Source organism: Bos grunniens, chromosome 1 (genome assembly GCF_055505025.1).
Source record: "Bos grunniens cultivar Pamir isolate PY7600 chromosome 1, Bosgru_T2T1.0, whole genome shotgun sequence".
NCBI classification, from domain to species: domain Eukaryota; kingdom Metazoa; phylum Chordata; class Mammalia; order Artiodactyla; family Bovidae; genus Bos; species Bos grunniens.
This window is the reverse complement of record NC_141165.1, coordinates 86,974,366-86,997,370: the sequence shown is the minus strand read 5'-3', so window position 1 is coordinate 86,997,370 and position 23,005 is coordinate 86,974,366. Positions and strand designations below refer to the sequence as shown.

Sequence of the window (23,005 nt, the reverse complement as noted above, 5' to 3'; positions counted from 1 at the left end):
AACCTCCCTGCTTCTCCCTGTGTATTTTATAGGCTGAAAGGTTACTCACTGAACACTAGTGGCAAAAGTTTCACTCCAACCTTAGTAACTCTCTCCACCTCTGCATCTCATATCACGCAGAAATAAAGTTCTTTCCCTAGTTTTACTCATTAGAAATATATTATGGCTACTCAAGATTCTACTTTATAAACTCAGAGCAGTAGGATTAAAATCTTGGCCAATCCCCTTTTCTAAAAATACAAAGCACAGAAACTGGTTTGTTGAATATGTTCAACAAATGTTTGGTTCTACCCTTTCTGACTGCTTTAGTGGGGGAAAAAAAAAAAAAAAGAATTGACTTTTTAAAAAATTTTACAAGAAAATTTAGACTGTGATTTTCTTCTCAGGAAAAGTGGAAATAGAAATTAAACATATAGGCTAGGGAAATAATTTCCTATTTATCTGTTTTTAATTTTTTTTGATGTGGACCTTTTAAAAGTCTTTATTGAACTTGTTAAAATATTGCTTCTATTTTATGTTTTGGGTTTTTGCCTGCAAGGCATGTGAGTTCTTAGTTCCCCAAGCAGAGACGGAACTGCACCCCCTGCATTGGAAGGTGAAGTTTTAACCACTGGGCCGCCAGCGAAGTCCCTCTTATTTTTCTTTAAACATTGATAAACCTCATCAGAATATATTGAGAAAAAGGAATTTCAGTTCCAGAATGGTATCACATTTCTTTGTTTTATCAAGCTTTTAGTTGGATAGATTTTTAGGTAGAAAGTAAACTGTAAGGGCAGGGAAAAAAAGAGACATTCAAAGTCAACAATTTATAAACAAATCTTTAAATCCCTCTTAGAAAGTGAAATCGCTCAGTTGTGTCCAACTCTGCAACCCCATGGACTGTAGCCCAGGCTCCTCCGTCCATGGAATTTTCCAGGCAAGAGTACTGGAGTGGGTTGCCATTTCCTTCTCTAGGGGATATTTTTGACCCAGGGATCAAACCCGGGTCTCCCGCATTGCGGGTAGTCACTTTACCATATGAGCCACATGGAAAATCCCTCTTAATGGTTCACAGTAGTCCAAAATTCTTGTTGTAAATGCTTGGAGTTTATTGGTGTCATTTTTAAACAGGGGTTAACTTCAAACTGATCTATGCAAAAATAACTTGCTTTTAACTTAAGGAAAGCTTAAATCTCATGCTTCCTTTTTTTTTCACAGTGGCAAAAAACAAATAATCATATAATTCTGATGAGACTTCAAAGATTTAGTGAACAGAAATGAAGAAATCATTTTCTGCCCTAATGTTGCCTGCATTTAGAATGTATGGCATTCATTCTCTGCAGTGTATTCATTCTCTGTCCGCTATTTCTTTTCACTCTTACTTCCTTAGAGTAACAGAAATCAAAAGGTACCCCAACACTGTTTATGTTACACTGTGAATTACAAAGCTATTGACAGCAAAATATGATATATCTATCTATTATAACAAAAAATAACCACTGGGCAATAAATTCAAAGTTTCTTCATACTTACAGTATTTTATGATTTGCTTATAATTAAAATTGTGGTGAAGTTTATACCTATTAGAAAAAAATACATAATGTTTGACAAGGAACACTGGCCTTTTCTAATAGGTCTACCTAACTGGAATGAAAAGTGATGAAATCTCATAATTATCACTGGCAGAGTGTATTTACTTACCATGTTACAAATGCTAGAGCATGGTATTACCATTTCTTAGATATCTGACAAGCCACACACCATTCCACTACTTTCTGTGGGTGTTCCATTCATGGAGAATTAAAGATCTAAGCTTAAAAAGTAACTGGATCACACACAGGTGTTGAAAAGCTGAGTATCACTGAACCAAGATGTAAAAAAAAAAAAAAAACAAAAATGGATGATCTCTAAAGGTTCATTCAGTCTAATATATTGCAGTCTAAGAAAATTTGATTTTCTATTCTAATTCCCCCTGACTAGTTCTTGTTGGAGCTATAATTGAAGCAGTCAAAAGAGAGTTAATGGGATGTCAATATGAGTCTAAATTGATTTACCAATTTAATTGTTTGGCAGCTTTTCAAATCCTAAATGTTATAGTCACTACAAAGTTCTTTGTAACACAAAACAATCTAAAAACCACAACTCAATCTTTTTAGCTAAGAATAAATCATGAGAGACCTGTAATATTTTATTTGTTAAAAATGAACAGCTTCAGATCTAAAGGTAACTTTTCCAAAAAACACCAAAAAGTACAGTGTAAAGCATCTCCTCATTAAATACAAACGTTCATTTTGTGATGCACTGCATCAATGTTTTTTACACACCTTGATGCAAAGGGAAATTTAAGTTGCATCTTGTTTAAAAAAAAAAAAAACTTTTAATAACTGAAATAGGATGACTACAACCACATTCTAAGAAAGGAAAAATTTCCTCCAAAAGAGCATATTCCTTTGTTTTTATACAACATGTTAGCACTCAAGAATTATAATTTGGCTGTAACAAAGGCAAGATTTTATATTTAAAAAGAAAATGAAATTACAGATGCATGAAGAGCAAAAGTTTAATATACCAAAGACATTTTGTTTGATGCACTTAATATCAATATTTGGAGGGATTTTTAAGATTTAAAAAGAAGGCATTAATAATAGCTCTGTACAATAATATTTAAAAGAACAAGAAAATGAAAACATCTTTAGACCGTATTTTCACAAACTGCTCTAAAGACAGCAAACTCGTGCTCAGTTGTTTTTCCTTTGTTTTAAAATAAGTTATCAATAATTCTAAACCAGTCTAAAATGTATTGTTCATGAATCAAATCTAAGCATTCATACTTGCAAAAATGTTTTGCAGTGAGTCCTTGGCCTACAGAGAGACTGGAGTTTACTTTCAAATTGTATGACTGGCTTCCAATAATCCCTTATCAGTAGACTTACAAGCAAAATACCAGATATTAAGGATCAGATTTAATTCTTTGGTATAAGCATGAAACTGTTATTGATAGCTTTCCGTGGCTAGCATAAACCAAGTAACCAAAGGACCATGAGAAACAACAATGAAATCTAGTATACCCTGCAACGCAGGCAGGAGCCATAACAATGTTTTGTGTTTTAACAGGGAAAATCAACACAAATTATACACTGAAGGGAAAACTAACACCTACTTAGAGGTTTTAACATTACAGCAAATCAAAAAGTTAAGCTTCAAAATGACCAAACTCGTAACCTGTAGTTTGAATATTTTGCTGCATTTTGCTATTATATCGTAACTTAAAATTTACAACCATCTGAGGACTTTCAGCACTAGCTTGGCACAACAAATTAACTCCTCCTAACCCTCCAGAGTATGAGGGGGGGAATCCTTTTCTCACCACAAATGCCTGAACTTTACACAAGAAATCAGAAGCAAAGGTACAGAACAAGGTCATAATAATGTTAACTCTATTATAATTTTGCACCTTTTACCTTGTGACATATATATTTTTTTAAGAGCTGTATGTATACTGTTCAACTTAGTAAACTTAAAATTTAACTTTTTCAAATAAGAAGTCCAGGACTTTATGGCTAATTTTCCTATCAAAATATCTATAGAACTCAATCCATTTTAATTATAATTATTCCAAATATCATCTGAAGAATACTTTGTGCACACTAGACTCAAAACTACACTAAATTCAAACAGTATACCTATGACCTAGCTTTTAAAGTCTTCATCTCAGTTACCATCTTCCACCTGCTACTTTCTCTCCACACAAATTACCAGATTTTTACTCTGGACTTTCCTCCAATTAGGCTCTATCAGATAACTTTGTAAACACCCATTTACAGCCTTTAAACACCAACATTTTAAACAGAAGCTAATGCCCGGAGTCACATTTCTCATTAAAAAAAAGTTCAGCATTAAAGATTTACAACTCTGGAGGATTAACTTAATGTTATTTGAAAAATGAACCAAGTTCCAGATATCCCCATAAATCTTAAACCCCCAAACTGAAATTCTAATAATTTTTTATATCCCTAATGCAGAAAAGTCAACTGCACTTATTACACCAACACTATTAAAGTATAAGTGACAGCAACAAAGGGACCTATTTCAAATCTTGAAGACCAAGATTTACAATGGCAAGGTGTAAAAAATGGGCAAAGGTGATGAGATCCTAAATACCACTATCATAAAATAATCAATTTCTATCTTTCCACATTCTTTCTGCTGCATGAGGAATCAAAAAAGTCAAATAGAGAATTGTTCTGTCTGGGCCAACCATGAAATCTTTAAGAACACATAGGCATATTCCCTGTTATTCTTTCAGGGCATTATTTATACATGTTTAAAAAAAACTTCAAAAATAAAAATAAGAGTTATTTAGCCTTGTGAATATTTTGAAATAAAGTTTCTTGAATTTCTGTGATGAACTCTTCAAGCAATTAAATTTTTAAGAGTCATCACTGAAAAGTTCCTGTGACATGGGATCTATCCCACGGTTACAAAGCGGCTTCCTCCTTTGTTGAAAGTGAGAGTGGCTCTTTGTTCCTTCAGGATCCCAAATCGCTCATTCAAAGTCATCCCTGTCTGGAGAAAACAAAACAAAACAAAAATTAACAACTTGACTGTAAGCTACATTTGCTTTGGAACAACAATGTGATCATAATGGTAATTCACAGTAACAATACTTAACATTCATATATAAATAAATAAATATGTGTGTGTGTGTGTGTGTGTGTGTGTGTGTGTATATATATGAGGGAAACACCCATATGAAATAGGTGAATTTAGTGAAGTTTAGGGAAGTCAGTTGTCCACTTGGAGGTCTAGAATTGAAACCTAGAGTCAGAATCCCTAAAAGGGCAATGAAAGAATGTTCAAACTACCACACAACTAAGCTCATCTCACATGCTAGCAAAGGAATGCTCAAAATCCTTCAAGCCAGGCTTCAATAGTATATGAATTGAGAACCTCCAGATGTTCAAGCTGGATTTGAAAAGGCAGAAGAACCAGAGGTCAAACTACCAACATCCACTGGATCATAGGAAAAAAACAGGGAATTCCAGAAAAAACATCTACTTCTGCTTCATTGACTACACTAAAGCCTTTGTGTGGATCACAACTAACTTAGAAAATTCTTAACGAGATGGAAATACCAGGCTGAAAGGAAAGTAACAACAGACAAAATAAGCAAAATAAATTTGGTCAAATTTCTGTCTATACAGAAAATTTTATCTTCATGCCACAGTTGACATTTTAAAATGTAACACTCATTCATGATAAAAATTCTCAGCAAATTACAAATAGAAGGGAACTTCCTCAATCTGATAAAAACAGCCTACTGCTAACATCAAACTTAATGGTGAAAAACAATGCCTTCTCAAGTCTGGAGACAAAGCAAGCAAACATGCTCTCAACATAGAACTGAATGTCCTAGCCATCATAATGAAGAAAACGAAAAGATTTAAAGATTGGCAAGAAATTCAAAGAATGACATGATTGCTTACAAAGAAAATCCTAAGTAATCTATAAAATTATTAAAAGCAGAAAGTGTATTTTAGCAAGATTACAAGGTTAATAATACAAAAACTGCCAAAACCATGGTGAGATATACCACTTGACATGCATCAGAATGTCTAAAATCAAATGACAGATAATAACAAATGCCGGTAAGGCCATGGAAAAATTCAGAACTCTTACATGTTGGAAGGAATGGTACCGCAGCTACTTCTCTGGAAAACAATTTCGTACTCCCCCAAAAGATAAACCCAGAATTATAATATGATCTAGCAATTCCATTCTTAGGTATTTACCGAGGAGAAATAAAATACACGCACACAAAAACATGAATGCACAGGTTTTTGTGTGAGCATATGTACATGAATGTTCAGAGGAGCATTATTCACAATAGCCAAAGAATGGAAACAATCCAAATGTCCATCAACTGACAAATAAAATACAAGTATATCCATATGGTGGAATATTATTCAGGAATAAAAAGAAATAAAATATTGATATACACAATGGATAAACCATGAAAAAATTATGGTAAGTGAAAAAAGGTTCACACATTATATGATCCCATTCACATGAAATGTCCAAAATAAGCAAATCCAGAGACAGAAAACAGGTAGACCAGTAGTTTCCTAGGGTTAAGGATAGTTAGGACATCCTATTTATTATACAACATTAGTTTTGTTAATTAAAATATTTTCAGTCAATGGCCAGAGAAATACAGGGGGGGAAATTTACCTGTTTTCCAACACTGTTTATGTCAAATTGTAGGGGGACACCTTTAGGAACTTTCTTTATATCAGATTGATCCCGTTTTGTCAAGAATGAGGGCACAGCAGTACGAGTTAATCGTGGTTTCTGAGTTCTATTAGAAAAAAATTAAAATAAGATCAATTAAACAATCAAAAGAAGAGAAATAAATCACTTGGTTCATTAAGACATTTTGACTTGTATACATGTTCAACTGTATGAAGGCTACTTTATTTACATTCTCAATAACCCCGCCAACCCAGTTTTTATTTTTTTATTTTTTATTTTTTCTCCAAATTCCTGGTTTAATAAAGTCTTGTTTATTTTGAGAAAAAAGGTCCCAAACATCAGGCTGTTCACAAAAATAACCCACAGTATCAACTTTAGAAAACAAATCTTAAGACTATTACACTAGTTATTTTTCTAGAGGATGCATTTAACATGCCAACTCTCATTCACAAAAATACATTGTTACATTTGTGTTGAAGAGCCCCACACAGCACTCTTATGTGGGGTTTAACACACATACCTCTAACTCAAAGCTGCTCTCAGGTTCCACTCAACTAATGAGGACTGCCTTTGTTGTCAGGGAAGCAACTATTGTATGAATGGAAAGAACTGTACTCCCTGTGTAACAAGAGATTATTTTGGAGACAGTTGATAAAAACCATACATCCTTTTTATTGTTAAGTCATAAAGAGGTATCAAAATTAAAAGCAAAAATTACAGGGTAAGACTTAACGTAACTACTAGGAGGGTCAAAGAAGTGAAAATGGGACTAGGCGCAGGGCAATATGAATTAATGAACATGGGAAGGACAAGGATGGGGAGAACCGTGAGCATGTGCTGAAGATACTAGGGGAGAGGATCTGGTGAAAATTTTGATCTTAGACAAGCACCTAGGTAAAGAAATAATGGGACAAGATTTCTAAACCCCGCTATGTGCTTAAGAGTCATCCTCGCCATTGGCGCTGTCTCTGTCATCCTCTCCTTCCTCAGCCTCTTTTTCATCATCCTTGATCAACTCCAGCTGGTCATCCCCCGATCTTCATTATCATCATCATCCAGTAGGTCCCCCTCCTCTATTTTTTGAAGTATAGTTAATTTACAATATTGTGTGTTTCAGGTATACAGCATAGTGATTCAGTATTTTTGCAGATATTTCATTATAGGTTGTTATATGATAATGGGTCTAATTCCCTATGCTATACAGTAAATCCTTGTTGCTTATCTATTTTATATATAGTAATTTGTATCTGTTAATTCCATACACCTGATTTTTTCCTTCTGCCTTCTCTCCCCTCTGTGTAACCACAAATTTGTTTTCTATGTCTACAAGTCTGTTTCTGCTTTCTATATACATTCATTTGTATTATTTTTTTAGATTCCATATATAAGTAATATATAGTATTTGTCTTTCTCTGACTTATTTAAGTATAACATTCTCTCGGTCCATCCATGTTGCTGCAAATAACAGTATTTCATTCTTTTTATAGCTGAGTAACATTCCATTGTATATATACATATATATGCATATATATATGCCACATCTGATTTATCCATTCATCTCTTGATGTATACTTAGGTTGCTTCCATGTCTTGACTATTGTAAACAGTGCTGTTATGAAAAACACTGGGGTGCACATATCTTTTTGATTTAGTGTTTTCATTTTTTTCTAGATATATACCCAGGAGTGGAATTGGTAGTTAGTTCTATTTTTAAGAAACCTCTATACTGTTTTCCACAGTGGATGAACCAATTTACATTCTCACCAACAGTGTACATGGGTTCCCTTTTCTCCACATCCTCTCTTACATTTATTATTTGTAGACTTTTTGATGAGAGCTATTCTGACAGGTGAAGTGATACCTCATTGGGGTTCTGATTTGCATTTCTTTAACAATTAGTGGTGTTAAGTATCTTTTCATGTGCCTGCTAGCCATCTGTATGTCTTCTTTGGAAAAATGTCTGTTTAGGTCTTCTTCTCACCTTTTGACTGAACTGTTTTCATACTGACTTGTATAAGCTGTTTGTATATTTTGGATTTTAACCCATTGTTGGTTGCATCATTTGCAAATACTTTCTTGCATTCTGTAGGCTGTCTTCTGATTTTGTTGATGGTTTCCTTGGCTGTGTAAAAGCTTTAAAGTTTAATTAAAAGTCCCATTTGTTTACTTTTGTTGTATCTTTTGCCTTTGGAGACTGATCCAAGAAAATACTGCTAAGATTTATGTCAGGGTGTGACCTCCCACCTTCGTTTTTTTTTTTTTTTTTTCAGAATTGCTTTGGTAATTTGGGGGTCACCTGGGGTTCCATGTAAATTTTATCTGCTCTAGTTCTGTGAAAAATGCCCTGGGTATTTTGATAGGGATTGCGTTAACTCTATAGATTACTCAGTTATATGGTCATTTTAATGATATTAATTCTCCCAATCCAAGAGCATGGGATTATCTTTCCATTTCTTTGAATCATCTAAAATTTCCTTCATCAATATCTCGCAGTTTTCAACATACAGGTCCTTCACCTCCTTGGTTAAGTTTATTCATAGGCATTTTGTAAATACAATTTTAAATCAGTTTTCTTTTTTACTTTCTCTTTCTGATATTTCATTATTAGTATATAAAAACAGATATTAATCTTGTATCCTGCAACCTTGCTGAATCAAAAAAAAAAAAAAACAACTTGGTTCTTGACAGACTAATCTAGAGACTAAAATTTATAAATTGCTCACAGAATACCTCTGTAAGTAGAACTACAAACTTTTCAACAATTTGGAATAATTGGTCATTTCCAAGTCTTAATCTTCTACTAAAATAAAGCAACCTCTAAAACCTCGAGACTCATCTGATGTTTTCATCTCAATTATTAAAATGGATGTATAGGCAAAACAAAAACTCTGTAAACCTAGGAATTAAAAAAAAAATTTATTATTTTAAAAATATGTTCATCACAACTCACATAATTGACTTCATAACCTACTAATGGGTTACACACATCGACACAGACATTTTCCTCTGCTGTGTTAGCTTGAGTACGTCTGCATGAAGTTCCAAGAAATTAGCCAATCTGCTAGACCACTGGCTGATACGGGACTTTCTTTCAATTCTAAGTACACAACGTAGATTTTCATTCCTGATACTTTTTGATGGGAAAAATTTAAGAGTGAGAGTTACCGTGTGGTCTAGTGAGGATCCAATGAGGCTTTTCCACGGCTAGGTCAATTATCAGGTTGAATTTGATAATATGGTTTTAGAACTTTCTTGAAATGGATCCTTTACCTCCAGCCCAGTGCTACAAGTCTCACATCTTGCCTGTGAACTCAGGGTTCAGCTCAACCCCCACCCCAGGCAATATCACTTCCAGCTTCAACCTAGAAAGTTTATAATGCAATAAATATAATGGAATGGTGAAGTTAATTAAGGTCATTTAAATTAAAGAATGGGCTTCCCTGGTGGCTCAGTGGTAAAGAATCCACCTGCCGATGCCGGAGACTTGGGTTTGATCCCTGGGTCAAGAAGATCCATGGAGGAGGAAATAGCAACCCACTCCAGTATTCCTGCCTGGGAAATTCCATGGACAGAGAAGCCTGGAGGCTATAGTTGATAGGGTCACAGACATGAATTAGCAACTAAACAACAAAAATAAAAGAATATACTATGAAGTCTTTAAAAAAAAGGCAGATGTGTATGTAATGAAGTCCAAAACATGTAACTTTTTTAGTTGTTTTGGCTTTTTTGTTTGTTTGCTTGTTTGCTTTGGCATGCTGTGTGGCTTGTGGAATCCTAGTGCCCTGTCCAATCAGGGATTGAATCTGGGCCATAGCACTCAAAGTACTGAGTCCTAACCACTGAAAGTGAAAGTGAAAATGAAGTCGCTCAGTCGTGTCTGACTCTTCGCCACCCCATGGACTGCATCCCACCAGGCTCCTCCGTCCATAGGATTTTCCAGGCTAGAGTACTGGAGTGGGGTGCCATTGCCTTCTCCGCCTAACCAATGAACCACCAAGGAATTCTCTACTTTTAACTTACACTTTGTATTGTTTCCTTGTCTCAGTTTATCCTAGCCTGGACATCATACTCCTGAGCAGAGTCAAATATTTTTCTATTATCTTACATAATGAGAGGTTATAATTTTTTCCAAAAAGAAAAAAAAGACTTACACTGGGCACTGCACTGCTCCTGGATTATCAATGGATACAGTCAAAATTCCTCCATTTGTGGTGGAAGTTCGCCATCTAGTTTCAAAAAACCAAAAATTTCATTAAAACGAAAGTTTACAAATCCTACTGTGTGTTTTATATAAAACATATTTTAAAGTAGCCATTACTTTTTCTAAGTTTTCAGAAATTCTAGATATCTGAGCCCCGACATGATATAATTAATCAGCATATTGGTTATAAGAACTGGACACATGAATTTATAAATATTTTTCCATGTAACAGATATATGCACATAAAAAAATCAAATAATTCAGAAAAGCTTCTAATAAAAAGCAACAATCCTTTACTCCACTGTTCTCCCTTCCTGCTCCCCAGAGGCAGCACTTTTAACTTCCTGATTTTCTGCTTGTTAGTTACCTCCAGTTCACTAAACAAGATACTTAGGTAATAATATCTTGCTATCATAAGGATTCAGCTCATCACACTATCCTCTAGTTTCTCTTCCTAGTTTGAAACATTTTGATGGCTGTATCACTATTTTATTTTCATTAATTTTATAAATACACTTGAATTTCTTTTTCCAGTAGTATCTCTTGACATTTTCCCCTACCTCCTTTAAAAGAAAGGACAATAGTATTTCTAATTCCTTCCCTCTACCTCTTCACCCACTTTTTATCAGCTTTACTTTTATATTTATATAGGTCAAAGTCTGACATTTATATTACATTGTTACCAAATTAAGTATCTTGTGCTTTGTTCTATACATTGATCCTCAAACTCCAGTGCAAAAGAATACTATCAGCATGAAGTTCAAATAGTTGCCATTCTTATACTCCAACTGCTCAAAATCATGCCCATTCTAGAAGGTATCATATCTGAACCGCGATCATGTGATATATGCTTTGTTTTCTAAGTAGCAGCCATAATTTTAAATGATTTAGTTTTAAACTCTGGTCATACTGATGGAATGTTACAACTCACACTTGCAGTGCAATTCTAAGAGACAAAAATATATTCTTAAAATACCTTCATGGGGTAAGGAGGAAAAAAGCAATATAAGAAGAAAACACTGTATTGTTTTTAAAAATTTATAAATATTCTAAAAGCTCTACTGGATTTTCTTCTACTTATTCCCTGAACTGGTTCATTTGTATAAAGTGATTATAAAAAAATAAAGAGCTATTTCATTAAAATGGAATAAACAGGAAAAAAAATACAGAGTAATGCATTTGCTGCTAAAACGTGTAACACTGACATGTGAAAAACCAAATGTTTTGGGGGGGAAATCAACAAAAACAAAACAGGATTTACTTATTTCAGGCTCAATGGTTAATTCACTCTGGGTCTCATTTAATTTCTTTTAAACTGCAGCACAAAGTAATTTAGGTCACTACTATTCTGGGAGTTTTGAAATGACATCTTGAAAAACAAATTGAAACTTACTGACGAGTTCTCTTTGCTACTACATCGTCTAGCAGTTGTTCTGAGTTCAACTGGGCCTGAACCTGAAGGGGAAAAAAAAAGCAGTAGATGCCATAGAAAGCAGAGGATTTGAATCCAAAGAGCTATCCTGCTCTGTAACTTTAGAACCCTGTGTGGTGGGTTTGAATGCAAGAGAGGAGCATGTGCCTATTCTGACAACACCTCTTTCTTGAGGTTCCTGTATCAGAATAAGTAGTAAAAACAAATTTATTCCTAAATAACATGTTGAATTCTTATAGGACACTGCATTGATGACAACAAAAGAGAAAAGAGGGAAAAAAATTAATCTAATGTCATGTTCTCCATATCCTAAACCCAAACCCTACCTTGATCATGGGTCATGTCTATAATTGATGATTACTAAAGGTGGATGGTCAGGATCCTTTGTGTAAAAAGAAAACACTGTCAAGGGTTTTTTATACCTTCAGGCCTCTTCTGAAAAGAAAAGTTGCCTGACGAGTGTCTTTCTGATGACTTAATTTATTTCCACTCCTGGTAAAATTATTTGGAATGTTATTTCTGCAACAACAAAAAAAACACATGTACCATGAAAAGTCTGGGCCACTTAACAACTCTGAAACATCTTGAAAAAATAAGCAAAAATAGTTAAATGCATAGGCGAAAATACTGAGGTATACTAAACACAAAGATTCAATTATGTTCTTGTTTACATGAAGCTATTGAGATCTGATTTACAGATATCATATAACAATCTGGTTAATTCTGGAGCTAATTTATCTTACAAATATTCAACTGTCTAAAAGAATTAGTACAAAGAAAATCATACCTAGGTACATCACTGTCAAACTGCTAAAAATCAACAATAAAGAGAAAATATTGAAATATAACATATTCTCCAAATCTCTCTCCTTCACTCATATGTATTGCTCTCCTTCACTCATAATACGTATTATATTAATATAAATCACACAAAAACTCATACTGTTCCACTGTTTGCTCTCTCCTGCATAGAATACTGTAACCTTAATTATGTTTGACTTTACTTTCACCAATTTCTAATTTCTATAGCAAGTTGGTAAAAGACAACTTTTCATACTTATCTGCTTATTTCTATAAATAAATGTTTAACATGTCACCTCATCTTACCTCCAACCTTATAGAGGCTCAAATGCATAATTTCCCTGGCCATCTCAATTAACAAGGACTCATTAATGGCTCAGGTAATTGACAAATTTTTGAGAAGTTCCTCTTTTCCAAAAAAAAAGTACTCCCAATTGATTCTCAAAACAAAGAGATGATAGTTGAGTAAAGTTACAATTATAGCCATTCCACATATACAAAAACTTCATTTCAGGGTTTTTTTGGGTTTTTTTGCTTTGAATTGTCTTTTATAAGAGATGAATAAATGGTATTTGAAACTGAAATAATAAAACTTCACAGCTTGTCAACTTCTACTTTATCCTTACAGAGAACAGAGTACCATAATCAGTTCAGTTCAGTTCAATCCTCAGTCATGTCTAACTCTTTGCGACCCCATGGACTGCAGAACACCAGGCTTCCCTGTCCATCACCATCACCCTGTCCATTCCGGAGTTTACTCAAAATCATGTCCATCAAGTTGGTGATGCCATCCAACCATCTCATCCTCTGTCGATCCCTTCTCCTCCTGCCTTCAATCTTTCCCAACATCAGGGTCTTTTCAAATGAATCAATTCTTCCCATCAGGTGGCCAAAATATTGGAGTTTCAGCCTCAGCATCAGTCCTTCCAATGAATATTTAGGACTGATTTCCTTTAGGATGGACTGGTTGGATCTCCTTGCAGTCCAAGGGACTCTCAAGAGTCTTCTCCAACACCACACTTCAAAAGCATCAATTCTTTTGCACTCAGCTTTCTTTATAGTCCAACTCTCACATCCATACATGACTACTGGTAAAACCACAGCTTTGACTAGATGGAACTTTGTTGGCAAAGTAATGCCTCTGCTTTTGAATATGCTGTCTAGGTTGGTCATAACTTTTCTTCCAAGGAGCAAGTGTCTTTTAATTTCACAGCTGCAGTCACAATTTCCAGTGATTTTGGAGCCCCCCAAAATAAAGTCTGTCACTGTTTCCATTGTTCCCTTGTCTATTGCCATGAAGTGATGGGACCAGATGCCATGATCTTAGTTTTCTGAATGTTGAGTTTTAAGCCAACTTTTTCACTCTCCTTGCACTTTCATCAAGAGGCTCTTTAGTTCTTCTTCGCTTTCTGCCATAAGGGTGGTGTCACCTGCATATCTGAGGTTACTGATATTTCTCCCAGCAATCTTGATTCCAGCTTGTGCTTCATCCAGCCTGGCATTTTGCATTATGTACTCAGCATATAAGTTAAACAGGGTGACAATACACAGCCTTGACATACTCCTTTCCTGATTTGGAACCAGTTTGCCATTCCATGTCCAGTTCTAATTGTTGCTTCTTGACCTGCATATATAGATTTCTCAGGAGGCAGGTCACGTGGTGTGGTATTCCCATCTATTTAAGAATTCTCCACAGTTTGTTGTGATCCACACAGTCAAAGGCTTTGGCATAGTCAATAAAGCAGAAGTACTATAATAGTAGGTCACATTTTAAACAATGGTCTTTTTAACATTTTAAATATCCTTAATTGGTAAAATACATGTGAAGTTTACCGCTTCGGCCAGTTCAGTGGCATTCAGTGCATTCACGTCGTACCACCACCACCACCATTTCCAGAAACATTCACCTTCACAGACTAAACCTGTTCCCCTTCCAACTCACTGCCCACCTCCGCCCAGCCCCCAGCCCCCACCCCTCCGCTGCCTGTCTCTGTGAATCTGATTGCTCTGGGGACCTTGCAAGAGTGGAATCACAGGACATACCCTTTTTAATTTAATACCAAAATAATTTCAGCTAGGGACTTCCCTGGTGGTCCAGCAGTTGAGAATCCACCTTTCAATGCAGGGCACACAGGTTCAATCCCTGATCAGGAAACTAAGATCCACATACTCCTGGGTAACTAAGCCTGTGCACCACAATTATTGAACCCACATGCCACAACTAGAGAGAAGCCCAAGCACTACAATCAATGAATGATCCCGCATGCTACAACTAAGACTGGACATAGACAAATAAATAATTTAAGCTTAAGAAGTATTCATGAAAAATCCTTTCAGGTTTGCTTTTCCCACAAATAACATACACTATTTTGTTAAGAGCCACTGAGAGTATGTAACAAATTCAGCTTTCAGAATTTTGAATAATTCTGGCTGAGGTGTTTTTACCAAAACAATCACCTTTTTCAGTCTTTTTCTATATGTCAAGAGAAACAAAGAAACAGAGTGATGTTTTTCTTAAGAAGTCTATAATTAAATTCATCAACAACACTGGTTCTAAAAAATAAGGAAGCTGTAACTAAATGCTTCCATACTGAGTATTCAAACAGACATCCCAAATGACCTGTCTCAAAAATGACCAGACAACTACAACATCACTGCAAATTCATTGATTTGAACTCTCAGTATAAGAAGTCCATCTTTATTTATGAAGGATAACATAATACTGTCTTATATTTGAGTACTTACTTTCTATTTAACTGGTTAGGTCTCTTGAGAGCTGCAACTGGTTTTCTCTGCACTTCATTTTGTCTCAGAAGGTTTGCCTTCCTTTTTAATGCTGGAAAATATCGTTCTATATTCTTTTAGAAAGCAAGAAATTATGTTAATTAGATTGCTTCATGCTCTATAACCTACCATATAAACATTTCTGAAGCAGAATGGACAGGGACTGACCACTACTTAAGATGTACAGATTAGAGAGACAGAGAAGCTAAAACAACCTGAATATTTCCAGTCTAAGTGACCAAAAAGATAACCACATTATACTTAAAATACTTGCAACTAAAGAAGAATTCAAACAGAAGAAGGAATTTTTTCTATTTTGGTTATGTTCAGTTTGAGATACTCTGAGGGATACACAGGTGATGAGGAAACATGGCTTTGGAGCTCAAGAGAAGAATCGAGAGAGCCTGAAATGAAAATCTGGGAATCTTTCATATAAATATGATTTTGATGTCAAGTGAAGGTGTAAGAGAGCCAAATTCCTGATGCAGGTGCAGCGCCATCGTGCTAGCCAAGCAATCTCTGATGGTTTCCTTGACTTTGACTGGACTGAAGTTGATCTTTAAGTCAGAGGAGAAGTAGAAGAGATATGTTATCTCTCCTTTGTCTCTTGCTCTCTTAGAGGGTCCTAAGCAGTGTGGCTTGTGCTTCTATGATTCTAGTGTTTTTAGTGAATTTGTGTTAAGCTTTGTTTGGTGTCTATTTGTTTCTATGAGATGTCTAAAGACTTTTGTGGGAACAAAGTGTATTACAGTGTGCTCACAATCACTCTTTCCCTCCAGCATTTAGAGTCAGTCTTCCTTTTAATTAGCTCCCTCCCAGGACCCCTGCAAAGAGTCACCTGTCAGGGCATCCACCAAGTTTAAAAAGACTGGTTAATTTCCAGACATGTCTCAGACTCAGCAGTGGCATAACTTGAGCTGTTTCACAAGAGGCTCTTAGACCCCTTGCCAATAGGCTTCTCTGAAATCTATCTTAACAACTAAAGACTGAAATCCTGCAGTGGGCACAGCTTAAACTCGAGTTGAGAATTCCATTATATAAAGAATTTGACACGTTACAAAATGTTTAGAGCAGCTCTGTCTCTTGAGGACATTCAACAAATATCTATCAGGTATCTATAATGGGACAGGTATATTAGTCAGATATACAAAGATATCTAAGTATAGTCCTCATCTTCAAGTAATCCAGTCTAACAGACAGATGCATATTAATGGGTAATTATAATATACTGTGGTAAGTTATGTAATAGGATATGGGAAGTACGGTAATAACATTATAACAGAGAGAGATTTGCATATGCACAAAGAGAAAGAGATATGAAAGAGGAAACTATGACTTTAGATTCTTGGAATGTTGAGGTATGTTTATGGCGGAGAGGAGGGGGTGAAGGTAATGGTGTGGAATGTAGGTTTAAAGGTGGACATAGGCCAAATACAAATACTGCATTCCATGCTAAATAAAATCAACAATTTAGAATCCTTGAAAGATTTAAAACATATTATGTGATATAAATCAGAGAAAGACAAATATATGGTATCATTTATATGTGGAATATAAAAAAATGATATATATGAACTTATTTACAGAACAGAAATGGGCTCACAGACATAGAAAAACAAACTTATGGTTATCAAATGGATAGCAAGTAAGGGGAAGAGAGATAAATGAAGAGTTTGGGATTAATATATATACACTATGATATATAAAAAAGATAAGAAACATGGATCTACTGTATGGCACAGGGAATTATAGTCAATATCTTGTAATAACCTATAATGAAAAATAATCTGAAAACATATATCTGAATCACTTGCTACACCTGAAATTAATACATTATAAATTAACTATATATCAATACAAATAGTTTTAAAAAAAAGAGAGAGCTAATTTCCAAAACAAATGTGTGAGAAGAAAAAAAGGGAGGTTGTGATAGCAAAGAAACCTGAATAGAAATATAGAAATTTAAAAAATTCAATGTCATAGAATATTAGCACATGAAATGTCCACTTTTTCTCTCTCCACATAAATTCAGTCCATCATTAAAGCCTAATTCAGGTTTCCATATTTTCCATGAAGGCTTTTCAAAAGTCTTTGACAATATGAACTGTATATTTTACTTAATGTAGATTCCCTTGTATTTTAAAAATATGAGAAGTATCCCAAAGATACAGATTAAAAAACACAAAAATTACAATAGTCTTCATTTTCATGAACATTTAGAGAAGAAGTAAATGTAAAAGCAGGAATAAAGAATATCAACCATACAGAAGAAATGCTATGAAATCAGACTAATGATAGCCCATTCTGAGCTTAATATTTTGTCTTTAATAAAAATACCAAAGACCATTTTATAGGTAAATGTAAAAGTTCCTTCTATAATGTTACTGTCACATGTCATTTTCCTTCAAAATACCTGCCATATGATAATCATTTAGTTATCTGTGTGATAAATTATTTAATATTTATTTGAGTTCTCCATGAGGACAGGGATTTTAATACAGAATCCCTTGCATCTAGGACATACTGAGTATTCAGTCAACATGAATTAAATGATGATACATGGTCAAGAACTGTCAATAGTCCAATAATGTATTGGGAAATTTGTGTTCATGAATCTAAGGTTTGTATATGTGTACAAAAGTGTTTACAAAGAATATCTAGCAGTAAGTTTTCCCTACAGAATTTTGATATCAAAAATTATTCCTTGAGGGAAAGAAATTAAGGTAGTCTATTTGAATGTTTTTCTATTAAAGTAGTATTTTATTACTTAAGTATTAAAAGTAATAAAATTTTAAGTGTACAGTTTGATGAATTTGGGTAACTACATGTAGTCATGTAACACATCATAACCAAGATATAAAACAGTACCTTTAACCTTAAATGTTTCCTTATGCCCCCTGCAATTTCCTTCCCTCACATGACTCTAACCCCAGGCAATGCCTGATCTGTCACTATAGTTAGTTCAGCCTTTTATACAATTTCAAAGAAACAGGATCATAGTACATAGTATTTTGTGTTTGAATTCTTCTGCTCAGCACGATGTTTTGAGATGTATCCACACTGTCTTGCACATTAACATTTATTCCTATTTTACTGTTGAATTCCACAGTATGAAGATAAGGTATTAATAAACTATCAAAATCAGACAAATGATCAAAACTACCCATTAGCAGAATATAACTGCTATTTATGCAGTTATTTTTTTAAGTTTACAGAAGTACTAAATAGTTTAGTGCTATTACAGTCCAGTTAAAAGTTCTACAAAACATAACATACCCTCAGTTTTAGGAAATTGTGAATCTAAAAGGAAAATGTTATAGAACTGACACTGACAAGGTAATATATTCCAGTCAAAAAATTCCTTAAGAACTTTCACTTGGCAGATACTTTAAGCTTTCTCTAAATAAAAGAAAAAAATTCATTCTTAGAGATGTTCATTCCCCTCCTAACACAGTCATTTGCTAGTCATAGCACATCCCACTTAGTATTTCACTTCATCTGTAAGAAAATGTACATTTTTATTGAAATAAAATCTTACTATTGCATATAAACTGTGGAAAGGAAGAGATAAAGTAACAAAATGTCTAATTACGGTCAGGAATTTTTTTTAAGGTATAAAATTTCTAAGTATATTAAAGTATTTGGGTAATTCATTTAATGAATATAAAAGGATGGTATAAGTTATTTATATGTAAAAAGAAATTTCATAAATTGCTAGAAAATGATCTGCTTCACAAGTACCACAGTCATTCCTGTTCAGATATTAATCTACATTCAGGTTGAGAGAAAGGTTCTTAAGTACCAGAAAATTTCAAACCATACCTTTTCTAAAATCATTCAGTCTTTGAATAAAAACATTCAGTACATTATTCTATAATTTATAGAGCTTGTAAGTATTCTATAATTTAACACTTTCAATTTTCACTATTTTTAAACAACTCAAAAGACTATACCATATGTTGCAATCTAAAATTTTTGCTGGAGCAAGTTCTGTGATGAAGTTTTAGAGACAGCTGTTGGTGATAGCAGAACTGAAAAGTTAAGGTGTAAAGAGAGTTGTGGTTAACCAGAATACATTCTTAAAGATATTTTAAGAAATGATTCATGTCCTGAATTTTTCAATTAAAATGTCTTACTTTCATAATCAGAGAAACCAAACAGGTTAAAAAATAGAAGAGTAGAACATTACATTCCTTGGTGGTTCAGACTTACTAAACATAAGAAATTAAAGAAAAACCATGTGTGAAACTATTTTAAGTAGTGCTTTATTTAGCCAATTCGAAATTTACTCCATTGAGATGTAAATAAAAAGTCAATTAAGATTTGAAAAGTAGTTAATTTACAGTGGGTAAATAAATATAACTCTAATTAAAAATATAAACTAGAGGAAACAGTTATCCACCCAAGAGAAATGAAAACCTGTGTCCCTACAGACTTACAGGGATGTAAACAACAGTATTTACAATACCCAAAAAAGTGAAAACAATGAAAATGTTGTCCATCAACTGGTGAATGGATACACAAAATATAGTATATCCATATAATGGAATATTATTCAACAATAAAAAGAGATGAAGTACTGAGACTTGCTACAACATGATAAACCTCAAAAGTATACAGCTAACTGCCAGCCCATATACTACTGTATGATTCCATTTACAGGGATACCTTGGAGTTACTGGGGATTTGGTTCCAGACCACTGCAGTAAAATAAATACCACAAAAAACTCAGTCACAAGAATTTTTGGTTTCCCAGTACATATAAAAAATTATATTTACACTATAATGTAGTCTTTAAGTGTGCCACAGTATTATGCCTAAAAAAAGAATGTACATACCTTACTTTAAAAATACTTTATTGCTAAAAAAATGCTAACCATCATCTCAGTCTTCTGTGAGTTTTGATCTTTTTTCAATAGTACCATCAAAGATTATGGATCACCATAACAAATACAATGATGAAAGAGTTTAAAATATTGTGAGGATTACCAAAATGTAACACAGAGACAGAAACTGAGCAAAGGCTGTTGAAAATAAGGCACCAACAGACATGCTCAATGCAGGGTTGCCACAAATCTTCAATTTGTAAAAAACGCAGTATCTGTGAAGCATAATAAAGTGAAGTGTAATAAAACAAGGTATGCCTGTATATGAAATGCGTGGGAAAGACAAATTTATAATATATTTACAGCAAGTAGATTAGTGGTTGCTTGGGGGCATATGATGGGGTATGACTGTGAATGGACATGAGATTTCTCTTTAGAGTGATAGAAATGTTTTTCTAAAATTAATTATTGTGATGATTGTTCAACTCTAAATTTTCTAAAATTCACTGAACTGTACACTTAAATGAATTTTATAGTATAAAATTATACATCAATAACCTATTAATAACTGCAGACACACATCTGTTAAAAACTGTATACACACACACGGGGGCACATGTACAAGCAAAATTAAGAACCTATTAAAAAAAAAGTTTATATTTGATAATGTGGAAGTTTAGGTATTCTTCATGAATGACAATCATTTTTATTTAATTATTAAATTTTTTATATAAGCCCTAAAGTACTACATTAAAAAACCAAAATATTCAAATAAAATGTTCTCTCAAGCTCATTCACAAAAATACTAGTACAAATAAAATTTTATTTTTTTTCCTTAGTTGAAATATAGTTGATTTACATATTGCATTAGTTTCAGGTGTACAGCAAAGTAATTCAGTTGTAAATATATATCTTTTTCAGATTATTTTTTATTATAGGTTATTATAAGATACTGAATATAGTTTCCTGTGATATACAGTAAATCCTTGTTGCTTATCCATTTTATGTATAGTAGCTTGTATCTGTTAATCCCATACTCCTAATTCATCCCTCCTCCCCTCATTCCCTTTGGTAACTGAAAGTTTATTTTCTATGTCTGTGAGTCTTATTTCTGTTTTGAATACAGATTCATTTGTCCCAGAGTTTCTGATTCAGGATTAACTATCATCCTACCTTGTCACTTAGAGGTGGTCGATTCATAGGACTAATTCCTTTTCGAATTCCAGTTGCTTTCCTAGCTGCAAGGCCAGTGATAACTCCATAAGGACGTCTCTTCCCAGGCATCACTCTTCCTCTACGGCTCAGACTATTCTTACCAAAACCTGTAAGGAGAAGAGGAAAAAACAATCTCAGAATCAATAGGATACTGTCTTTCTTAAGCAGGGTGGAGGACATGAGAGTTTTTCACTTATTATTATATAATATTTCTTTTACTATATTGTATAAGCTGCACTGAAAAGGGTTCTGCTACTGGTAATGGACTGCAAAGGACTAGAGGATTCTCACATTTCCTCCTAGCTATCTTCTCTTCAGAATTACTCTCAACAAAGAGAACAGTCTCAACTTTCCCTGTGCAGCTGCTAATCACATATGCTTATTGAGTACTTGAAATATGACTAATCTGAATTGAGATGTAACAAAAGAAAATATAATATTTCATTAATAATTTCATATTAATCATACATTATAAAGATATCTCAGATGTATTGGGTTAGATAAAATACATTATTAACAGGTGCCTCACACTTTATTTGTTTGGTGGCAACTGATTTAGAGTGGAATCATTATCTCCTATTTACTTACTATGCTGCAATCTGGGTTCTTTGTTTTCAGTCTTACTGTATTCCAACTGGTTTTGCTAAAGTCTGCAGTAAACTCCAATGAATATTTTAATCTCTGCGGCACATGACATTACTTACTTCACTCTTCCATTATATGTCTTATCTATTTAAACATTCATTTTCTAATTATGGAAAAGTAAACATGTTCAACTGCATAAATCTTAAAAATATATAAAGTATAAATAAGAATATAAAAGTCACCACCATTATTAGGTCACCACTTAGAGATAACAACTACTAACATTTTACATTTTTCTAGTATTTTACTTATACACATATATTTCAAGTTAACACTTTTAGAATCAACTGTTTTTAAGCAACACAAAAGACTGTATCACATGAGGTAATTTACAATTTTGTAGTACTGTGGGCTGAGAAAGCAGGCCAAGTCAATCTTCCAGCAAGCATATTTCACACTCAAAATACTACTTTGTAGTCTATGTTAACACTGTATTGTGAATATTGTGAACTACACTAGGTAACAACTGTGATATTGACCATCCTTAATTCTAATGTCTTTAATATTCACACTAAACCATTTCAGTTACTTCTACCATTACTCTACCATAAAGATTACAATAACACTATAGATAACACATTTTTATACACAGCCATGATCATTTCTTCAATATATAAATTTCCAAAGGTCAAAATGCTGTATCAAAGAGTAAAGCAAATTCTTAAGGATTTTGATTCTTTTGGTAAAAAATCTCCTCCAGAATGACTGTATTTATGTATATTTCCAGGAACATAAGGGTGCCCATTTTTCCACATCATTGACTACTTTGACTATTATTCTTTTTAATCATTATCACTTTATGTTTGAAATTAAAAAAAAAATCTCATCACATTTGGTAGTTTACTAGCAATAATGAACACTTTCCATGTG

The 23,005-nt window shown here is 33.8% G+C and overlaps 1 protein-coding gene across 2 annotated transcripts in view; it reads right to left on the bottom strand.

Moving 5' to 3' along the window:
- Positions 1-2,128: 2,128 nt before the first annotated feature.
- FYTTD1 (forty-two-three domain containing 1) overlaps positions 2,129-23,005 on the bottom strand; it is a 31,693-nt gene continuing 10,816 nt past the window's right edge. Inside the window, exons 3-9 of one of the 2 annotated variants that reach the window (XM_086401675.1) lie at positions 21,449-21,597; positions 15,411-15,523; positions 12,287-12,383; positions 11,826-11,887; positions 10,383-10,457; positions 6,211-6,337; positions 2,129-4,545 (exon numbers count right to left, since the gene is read on the bottom strand). In XM_086401675.1, coding sequence (XP_086257801.1) covers positions 4,447-4,545; positions 6,211-6,337; positions 10,383-10,457; positions 11,826-11,887; positions 12,287-12,383; positions 15,411-15,523; positions 21,449-21,597 — 722 coding nt within the window. In that variant the 3' untranslated portion in view covers positions 2,129-4,446. The remainder of the gene's footprint in view (positions 4,546-6,210; positions 6,338-10,382; positions 10,458-11,825; positions 11,888-12,286; positions 12,384-15,410; positions 15,524-21,448; positions 21,598-23,005) is intronic. The other variant, XR_015164166.1, reaches the window with a different exon arrangement.